At 29.3% G+C, this 10885-nt stretch overlaps 1 protein-coding gene across 1 annotated transcript; it reads right to left on the minus strand.

The window, feature by feature from the left end:
• Positions 1-8830: 8830 nt before the first annotated feature.
• LOC125808186 (gibberellin receptor GID1B) lies at positions 8831-10493 on the minus strand. The gene is made up of 2 exons (XM_049487912.1): positions 10179-10493; positions 8831-9851 (listed from the first exon to the last, which is right to left on the minus strand). Exons 1-2 carry the CDS (start codon positions 10215-10217, stop codon positions 8853-8855), a joined length of 1038 nt encoding a protein of 345 aa, XP_049343869.1. The 5' UTR covers positions 10218-10493; the 3' UTR covers positions 8831-8852.
• Positions 10494-10885: the final 392 nt, after the last annotated feature.

A 10885-nucleotide genomic window follows, 5' to 3' on the forward strand; every position in this document is an offset into this window, starting at 1 on the left:
TTTTATGACTTTTGTACAAGCTATATTGCATAACCAATGTATACGTTCTGTGACTTTTGACTATTTTTTATATAATTAAACATGATTATAATTAGGGAAAATTTTCAAAATATCAATATTTTAGCATTTAATAGGATCCCTTAGCCACACTTTCACTATTTATGAAAAATGACAATATTTTCTTTTGTTATAGGGTTGATTATGTATTTCTTTTTCATTTGTTTAATTTTGAAGAATACAATTAGTTAATAACAGAAAGGAGAAAATCATGGGAGAGAACATTTTAAAACTTTTAAACTGAGATTTAAATAGAGAGATATTGAGATACATTGTGAGGATAGAAATACAAAGCTTTTGATGACATACCGTTAGAAATACAAAATAAGAAGCAATATAACAAAAAATATGTTGTATTATATTCCACATAGTCCCCACAAAATAGTATTATGTACTACAAAAATTGTATCTAAATAAAAATTATGTTGTATTCTACACAACTAGCTGTAAAGATACTATTATGAACTACTAAGTTTGTATCCGCTTCTGAAGATGAATACAATTTGATGACATAAATACAAAACTAACAAGCATACAAACAAAAAAACATACAAAAATATGTTGTATTCCACAGGATTCCAACAAAATGATATTTTGAACTACAAAAGTTGTATGGTATCCAATTCATAGTATGAAAACAAAATGAAGATAAGATTACAGAATTTGATGGGATACATACAGTGTACTTTAGTTATGAGTTGTATCCAAACATAAGTAATTTTTTTACAAAAGGGAATACATATTATATTCCCAAGTTATTTAAATTTGAAAGGAAACAAGGGAATACATATGCACATAAAGCAATTTTATCTTGATGAAGTTGTTCATCCACCATTTGATCTTCATCAGCCTTTTCGACTTCAATATTGGTAGACGAAGAGCCTATCGTTTTCTCTTCTTTTCATTGTTTGTGTCCTTGCTATTGATAATAATTATATAATGTAATTGAGGAAGATTTTGCATGTGAATAGGGTCATGTAGATGCTTAGATCTGCTTTCTTCCACCATTCTTGTCATCGATCCTACGTTATCGACTTGTCCTTGAGTGATACAAAGATCAAAAGACGGAAAAATCGCTGAAAAATCAATCATTAAATGGAATACCTCTTGTAGTCCTCTTTGAATCCACCATTAGAGAAGAATTCTGAATTTTTCCTTATCAAAAATCCTAATCGAAAATAGAGGATTTACTAAGCAATTATATAAGCAAACACATTGAAAGTTTTAAACAGATGCAAATCAATAAAATAGTTTTTTCAAAAATACATACCTAATCAATGGATTGTTGTCAATATCTTTTGGGAGATTTTTAAGAATTTCTGAAAATAATTGAAAAAAAAAACGTTACCTATCAAAAGAGAAAGAGAGGGAAAGGAGGAATTGGAGTAAAAACGTAGAAAAAAGTGAAAGTGGGTAATGGGGTAAAAATGAGTCCAATGTGGGATTGATTTGAGAAATAAAAGGAAAGTAAATTGACTATATTAAGATACATTATATTTGCTAAAATATTGACATATTGACATTTTCAATAATTATTTTAAAGTGTAGATGTTTTTAATAATTATGTTAGAAATTATGACTAGTTTGCTAATTTTCCCTTATAATTATTGTATGTTAATTACTTTACTTTACTGTATATATTTAAGAGGAACTTTCACATATAGCCACTCAAATAGCCTAATTACTCTCCGTAGCTATAGTTTGATAATTACAATTCGTAGCTACATGTTATAGGGAGGAGAGAGGCGAGCGAGACTGGGAGAGAGAGGAGAGAGGCAAGCGAGAGAGAGAAAAAAGTGGGAGAGAGGTGAATTGTATATGTATATCGGTTAGATAATTGTATATTATACATATGTATTTGTATATATGGCAAGCGAGATTGGGAGAGGGAGGAGAGAAGCGAGCGAGAGAGGGAAGAGAGTGGGATAGAGGTGAATTGTATATATATATCGGTTAGATAATTGTATATTATACATATGCATTTGTATATATGGAAAGCGAGATTGGGAGAGGGAGGAGAGAGACGAGCGAGATTGGGAGAGGGAGGAGAGAGGAGAGCGAGAGAGGTCAGATAGTGGGAGAGAGGTGAATTGTATATGTATATCGGTTAGATAATTGTATATTATACATATGTATTTGTATATTCTGGCGAATTATACATATACAAACTCGAAGTCAGCCCACATAATTAATGTATAATGTTAGTCGCGAGTGGTAATTATAGCAAACTATAATTATGATGAGTAATTAAGTAGTATAAATTTGTTTAACCGTGTAATTTTCCCTATATTTAAACTGGCCTAAAATTAAAAGGCAGCAAACATTGGGCCAAAAGTGCAAATGACTCCTAAAAGAAATTGAAAGAAAGCCCAAACAGCTGGCACATTCTCCATCTGTTTTTGTTAGACGGCCCAAATATGGAGTGATAATAAAATGAAAAATATTAAAGTAGTAATTAGCAAATGTTTATTTAATTGATAATTTTCAAATTTATTTTTCGTTAGGTACTAATCTAATTTTATCTCTACCTAATCCTAATCTTTTCACTGAATCATTTAGTCGTTAAATGTAAAATTTAGTATTAAATGGCATGAATCTAGATTAGTTGTTGGTTGTGGTGACACTCATTAGATATTATCCTGTATTTCGTGGGTGGTTGTTGGACAATTAATGAAATCAAATTTTTTGTTAAAGGTTTAAAATATAAAGAAGTAAGCATATGAAGAATTAAGTCAATTAAAATTTAACATTTATTATGTATATATAGAAACATAAAGATAATTTAACGTTATATATATAAGAATATATATATATATATATATATATATATATATATATATATATATATATTGTATTTATTATCAAATGATTTAAATGAACCCTATCCACTATGGCTAGTTACATTCTTATTTGTCATGTCTTATACATACAGACACAAAAGCAAAAACAAATTAAATACACACACATTTAATTAATGTCCCTCATTTTTTCTTTTTTTTCTTTTTTTTTGGGGGGTGCGGGGTGGAGAAGGGGTCCATTCCATCAATCATTTATTTTCATTTATAACTTAGCAACAAACTTTCTTGTTTCATTAACATAAAAAAATAAATTTAACATAAATGGTAAATTTGGGTTCCATAACGCATGCTTTTACCTAATTCTTCATAATGACAGATGTATTATTAAGTTGCTCTATATATAGCTAACTAAATTGCGCTTAGAATAATATGATTGTCCGTTTGACTAAGTTTTTGAGGGGTTAAAATTAGGGGTGCATATTGGGAAAACTAAAAAATTAGACTAAATCGAACTAATTTATCCTCATTTTATTTTTTATTAAGCACTGAACTAAACTAAATCATAATGACAGATGTATTTTTTATTGACTAAGTTTTTGAGGGGTTAAATTGCAATTTGTCCTCATTTTATTTTTTATTCGCACCGAAAAATCATTTATTAAACACTGAATTAAACTAAATCAAAGTTGAAAAGGCCGAATCAAATCGAACTAACTTGATTCTTTCAAAATCGTAAATTAATAAATCGAACTAAAATTTGATAAAATCAAACTGCAAAAACTGAATGTTCACCCCTCATTAAAAGTGCCTACTTTTTTCTTTAAAAATTACTCCCACCATTCAATTTTACTAGTCACTTTTTAACTTGACACACTCATTAAGAAAATAATTATCGATGTAGAAATTTTACTATTATTCCTACTTTTTAATATTCAACATTGAGTCTTGGTAAATGCTAGATAGAATAGTATTTAATGTTACAGGTAAAACATAGAAAAATAATTATTTTTTCTTGATATGTCAAAGTGACAACTGACAAGTAAAAATAAAAATCTATTTTAAGAATAAGTGACAACTAAAAGTAAACGGAGGGAGTATTTATTTTAGGCAAAAGGGCTTGATATATCCCTCAACTTTGTCATTTAGAGATGATATACTCTCGTTATGAAATTAACACATATATACTCCTATTGTTATATAAATGGCTCACATATACCATTTCCCTCTAACGGAAGTGAAAAAAAATAATTTTAGTTAAATTTTTTTAAAAAAATATAATCCATATGGGTATATTTAATACTCCACATGTATTTTTTTTTACTTTTTTTTATGTTTCAATGACTAATTTTAATTTATTATTTTGATGGTCAAATTTATTTATGTTTCACTAATTTTCTTGTAAAATTTATTATTGACCTAATTTTTTTTCAATACAAAAACTAAATTACAATATAGCCAAAAAGATAATTTTAAATTATAATATAGCCAAAAAAAATAGTTTATTTTTTTCTTTACACTAAAGAATGAAAGAAAAAAAAAATAAGAATAAAAAATTCAAATAATAATAATCAAAGAAGTCAAAAAATAACTTATGTATGAAAAAAATTAAAATATACCTTGAACTTTTCTTGAAGGATCATATTTACTCCAATATAATTTTTTAAAAAAAATTAAAAGTCAAAAATATAAATTTAAAACTATTTTTTTCATTTCCGTTAAATAAAAGATATATGTGAGCTCATTTTGTAATGATGAAAGTATATGTGAGTCGTTTATATAACGGTAAGAATATATATATATATATCACTATCATAACGAATGACATAACAACTCCAAATAATAAAGTTGTGGAGTATATCAGACGCTTTTTTTCCCTTTATTTTAAAATGGGTAGAATTCATTAAAGAAGAGCCAAAGGGGTGTGAAAGAACACGTCGTCGCATATGACCGACCAGAATAGAGAAATTCGAAAACAATTAAAAATAAATAAATAGACAGAGAAAAATGTTGACAACAAAAATATTGTTTTTTTTAATGACAAATTGATATTAACTATTTATAATGATAATAATTTGATGACAACGACTACATGTTGTCTCCCTAAACCACGTTTTATTCAACAAGTCTTTTTAGCATACAGCTGTTAATACCCCTTTATAAAACGACAAAATTCCAATAAAACATTTTTTAGTACATATAATAAGTGCCCCCAACGAGGGGTCCTTTTAACTATAAGCCAAAAAATATTATAAAAATAATAATACTATGAATTTGAAATTTCAATTATTTTTAGACGACAATATGTATGCCATTTATCATCAATTTTTTGTTGTCAAATCAAAATTGGTGTTGCGCGGTTTTGAAGTTGGATCTGTGTGCCGACTTATATAGATTTTCGTTAAGCAATGACGAATTCAAAATTTTTAAAATATGTATATATTATGGTATAAAATGACCTATAATTCGCTAAATAAATAATTCAATTTTTAGTTGTATCATTTAATGTTATTGTAGTATAAATACCAATAAACAAAATTATATCTTTTTTTTAAATAAAAAAATCAGCATGAATTATTATTTTCATTAAAACACCTTTTTACTTAACTAATTGAACTTAAATATACACTCGATCTTGCAACAGAAGTAAAATACACCTCTAAATTGTCGTCAAGTTTAAGATTGTTTTCAAAACTTCTCACGACTTTTTACTAAAAAAAGAACTTCATGCTCCAACAAAAGTTTGAAACTACTAGTTATGTCATGTGGTAGATTGATGTATATATCTAACTTTAATTAATCAAATAAAAAGATATTTTTAAAATTGTCAATAATTTAACGACAGAAACTGATAACCATTGGTTATTAGGTGTAACTTGTAAGCAACCATTAAAATAGAAAAGTTGAAAGGTAAATGTAACAAATAGAGGACAATTTGTCTTTTGCTATTATTACTCCTACAAGTCTTTTTTGATTTCACGTTTTAAAAGCTTATTTTCTTCTTGAAAGTAATAATTTTCCAAATTATGTGAACTATTGTCAAGGGTTACATCAATGCTGTTTTAGATATTTTGTTGAGAGTTTTAGTATTACAAGAGTTTACATTGATCTCATTCTAAGTATAATTTGAAAGAGTTTACATATTTTATGATATTATTTTGAAAAGTTTGAATTGTATAATTTAGAAATTTCAGAAAAATAATTTTTTTCAATTATAGAAATCTAAAATGGCTCTTTATGAATTTTATCTGATAAAATAACTATTATTATTCTTTTATCTCAATTTATTGACACATTTTCATTTTCGGTTCATTCCAAATAAAATGTAACATTTCTATAATTAAAATAGCCTAACTTTGAAATAATTCTTTTAACTTAACTTTACAAAAAATCTTTTTATCTTTCATGAAATGAATCACAATCAAACAAATAGTTAAAGAATGTCTTAGTCACAAATTTCAAAAGTTTTTTAAAAAATAAATAAATTGTGTGTCAAGTTAAACAATTTACATAAATCGGGATGGCTCTCTCCATCCACTTTTACTTGTCTATTATATTAAAAATAAAATTTTCATTTTTACTTCTCATATATAGCCCATTAAGAGAAAAAAAAAATATTTCATGTTTTACCTTCAACATTAACTACTTATTTCTTAAATTATTTCTCAAACCTAAAAATTATACATCAATTAATATAAATATAATTGACATGCAAAGTCCAGAGTCGATAAATAACAATAAAGAGAGAGTATTATATATTCTAAAGGTGTTCACCAAGTCACTAACATGGGTTGTGGTGCACTGATGAGATTGTTTCATCAATAATCAGAGGTCTCGAATTGAAAGCGTCATTTCCGAATGGACCCTGTAGTGAGCCATTTGAATTTAATCGAAACTCTAATATATATCGAAGACAAGAGTGTAAAAAAAAAAGGGTGTTCACCAAGTCTTTCTTGAATACAGCGCCAGGCCTCCTCAACCCAAGGAAAAAAATGTATATAGTTGTATGAAGTCAAATTTAACACATTCAATTTTTAGACAAATACAGAAAATTCAGAAATCAGTTTTATTTTATTTTAATATATCATGGTCCCCCTATTGGGACTGGTACAAACAAGTGCTAAATCCAAAATTCCCAACCAATGGTTGATAAGATAAGCTCTCTAATATAATATACAAGAAAAAAGAAAAGACAAAATAATAAATTTAAAAACAAATTTATTGTATACCCAAAATTATCCAAAAAAATTCCCAAAAGACCCATATAGAAGAAGAAGATGAAATAGCTGACAAAAAATGAATAAAAATCCACTTCAAGAAAAGAGGGATAGAAAGCATTGAATCAATGTCCAATCATGAAACTATGTAAAATGTACCCATCATTTCACTTTGGATGGACAGGGTTTTGTTTTGGCTTTGTCTTTGGCCTTTTGGTTCAGGGGGGGGGGGGGGGGGATTCCTTTATGGTCCACACAACCCCACTTTCTATGTACTACAAAATTGCAACTATACCGACTTGATCACCTCCAATTTTAGTATATGACTTTTAGCAAACCAACCTATTTACAAGAGTTTTAGGTTATTGTTCGACAGAATTCACTAATTTTGATCTAAATTTGATATTTGAGTTCATAACACTTTTTTTGAATAATTGTTATGTATTATTTCATTATCTATCGCATTGTATTCTATCGTACTATATTATTTTGATGAATACAATGTTTTGATAGATTGTATTGTTCTCTGTCATTACATATTCATAATTTGAATGATAAACTAGTTGAAAAAGTAGGGTACGAGGTAGAACTACTATAAAAAGGTAGGATAAATGATAAATAATATTAGAAGGGTAACAACGCGATCATACCAAATCGGTCGTTACATAAAATGGATTTTTTCATCATTACCTAACAATGAATTTAACCGATATGATAACAATCAAAACAAATTTTGTATTTGAATTAACAATAAGATACACTACAAAGGGTAACAACCACCCAAACAAGGTGTATGTCTCAAATCTTGAATGTGAATTCCCTAAAGTTGCAAGATAACCAACTCATTTACATTAAAGTAATGACATACATAGGAAGCTTCCCCTAACCACACTTCTTTTGTTTTTAAAAACTTAGTATTGACTAGGTATTCTTAGTATCCATATATTTTTATTCAAGTTGTATTTTTACATAAAATAATATATATTCCAATACAAAGATAAATACCAAAAGCCAGTGCTACATTAGTTTATGTAAAATGACACTTAAAAATATAAACTTTAACTAAATATAACATATTATTTACTCTCCTTTCCACATCTTGTTTGTCATTTTGCTACTATTCTCTCCTTTTATAAAGAGTTTGATATGTTTTACTTAAAGCTGAGGATTTATCGCAAACGACTTATCAACATTCACAAAGTAAAAGTACGACTGTTTACACATCATCCTTCCCAAATCCCACGAACGTGGGATTAGAGTTTGTTGTTGCAGTACTTGTACACTTCTTCAAATCCCAAAGAAAATCAACACTAATGATAAAAGCACAATTACCTTGAGTTGATTTTTAGGGGGGGAAAGAGGACTCAATGTTTGGGACAAAGTTAACAAACAAAATCTTATACATATATTGCTTCTAAATCACAACTATAACATACAAAGTAAGATTACAACATCATGAATTTTCCAATCCATGTTCTGAAATTAGTTCTTTTTAGTAGTAGTAACAACTGAGACATCACCAGAAAATTACTCTTCTATTAACTCAACAAGTTACATTTCTCAGGCATCCACCCAAAAGGCCAACACTCCGTCAGCTAACGCCTTAATCGTCTTCAAATGACAAGAACCATCAGGGTGAACACTCTTATCAACAATGTAGTATGTTGATGACACACCATTATATTCACTACAGAGGAGGGAGGAAAAAAATAACCCGATCGAGTGAGATGTCAAGCTTGTGTTATATATTTAAGCTGCTGCCTGTAGTTGTAGTTAAGTAAGTCTAGGAATGGTTAGGATGTATAAAGCTTGTTATCTGCTCCATTAGGCAACGAAAATGATCGTTATTAGGCAAGAAATAGAAACCTATTGTTGCTTGCTTTAGATATAACAGATTCACCTCGTGCCCCGATTTCTGTAACCCTTCAACATATGTCAATTGCCAATCCTGAACAAGGTCTAACCCCGCTACAACGACTAAACTCTTTGGAAAGTTAAGTCCTTCGAGAGTTCTACCTCTCGGGCCGAAGATATTACAAGCTGGATGATCTCTATCTTCCCCTTCTGGTAAATAAGCTCTCCAATACCAATCTCTATCTTGAACTGTCACAAAGTATTTCCCATCCAATCTACTCTCTGATTCTGTTCGTTTTTGTCCACCAAACATCGGATGCAAAAGAATATTTCCAAAAACCTCTACCCCTGATTCAGCAGCCTGAACAGCAACATGATGAGCTATATTACCACCTGAACTATCACCAGCCATATATACATGAACTTTTAAATCCTTTCCACTTTGAAGCCATTGTCTAGATTTTACCCATTTAAGAGCAGCCCATCCATCATCATAAGCACAAGGATATCGATTCTCAGGTGATCGTCGATAATTCACAGATACAACAACAGCCTTACAAATACTAACAAGACGACGACAAAATGTGTCGTAAATAGCACTATTAGCTGATGAATGAGTAAAGCTTCCACCATGGAAGAAGATAATAACAGGTACAATCTCAGTAGTACTCAGGGGTTTATCAAGATCAATTTTACCCCAATCAGACTCATTTTTCGGGGCAGGTTTATAAACACGGTTAAGTAAGCTCGTGGAGCGATCAACCACGTCAAATGAATAGACACCATCAACTGGAATCGAGTTAGCAGGAACTTTTCTTTCTAAAAACTCAGCTAAATCACGGTTAAATGTTCCATCAGATCTTCGTAGCATGTTGTAAGCTAACTTGAAATTGGATATAAGTATCCATGTATTAAGTGGAACCACCCTCTGCATAACATAACAAATAATTGAACAAATATTCAATCCACAAATAGGCACAACACATAAAGAAAAACATCATTAGAATTTGTATGCATAGCCAGAAAGAGAAAGTAAACCAAATGGTAAAAGAAAAAGAATCAAAACCCCCAAAAAAGCAAAAGGTGATTTTGTAAGTAAAAAGGAGGTTTAAATATGTAGAGACAAGCCAAAGAAACACAAGAATGACAGACTATTTACCTAAATCAATGATAAAGATCCATTCTTTTTACTCAAACACAAAAACACAAAAGGGTCAAACCCCAAAATTAGAGAAAATTAACACAAAAGGGGTACCTTAGATTCATTAGTGTTGATCTCCTTAGTGTCCACCATGACTAAAAGTGATTAAAGATTGAAACTTTGGAGAAGAAAGTTAAAAGGGTATAGTGATCTTGAAGAATACAAGGTTCATACTGAGAAGAAGAGTGGTCCAAAGATGGAATTTTTTGTTTCCTTAACTAAAACAAGAAGAGAAACACTTGTGAAAGAACAACAACAGTGTCCCAAAGAAAAGAACAGAGCAGAAATGTGGGGGGGATTAAAGAGAAGGGGAAAGAGAAAGATACTATTTATCCCTAAAATTAGAAGTTTAAAGCGTGGAGAATTCACACACACAGAGAAGCAGAGAGTGAAATAGGTGAAGACAGAGAAAGGGGGTAATAAAGACGACAAGAATAGTGAACAAATAGAAGAAAAAGAGGGATGAGAGAGAGAGAGAGAGAGACAGAAACAGAGTCATTAACAATTCATGGTAGAGCTGTTTGTTAACTGTTAATGCTGTTTTTACCCCCAAAAATGAAAACTAATAAAGAAATTAGAGAAGACCAACGAGGGTTATCTATCTTTACTTAAAAGTCTTGAATACGAGATCGTTGAATATAAACTCGTCTTTGTTAAAAAGTTTTTTATTCAACGTAGATTTTTATATTTTGAATTTAAATTTAATTAGACTCCAATATAAGTATCAAACATCGAATGAAAACCAAAAAAAAAAAATTAAA

This window comes from Solanum verrucosum, unplaced genomic scaffold (assembly GCF_900185275.1).
Source record: "Solanum verrucosum unplaced genomic scaffold, falcon-dt-bn FXZP01000234.1, whole genome shotgun sequence".
Taxonomy (NCBI): domain Eukaryota; kingdom Viridiplantae; phylum Streptophyta; class Magnoliopsida; order Solanales; family Solanaceae; genus Solanum; species Solanum verrucosum.

Bases quoted from the DNA above. Each gene is read 5' to 3' on its own strand.
- LOC125808186 (XM_049487912.1), bottom strand. From the start codon at position 10,217: ATGGTGGACACTAAGGAGATCAACACTAATGAATCTAAG. The intron at 9,852-10,178 runs GTACCCCTTTTG...TATGTTATGCAG, and splicing joins TCAACACTAATGAATCTAAG to AGGGTGGTTCCACTTAATAC.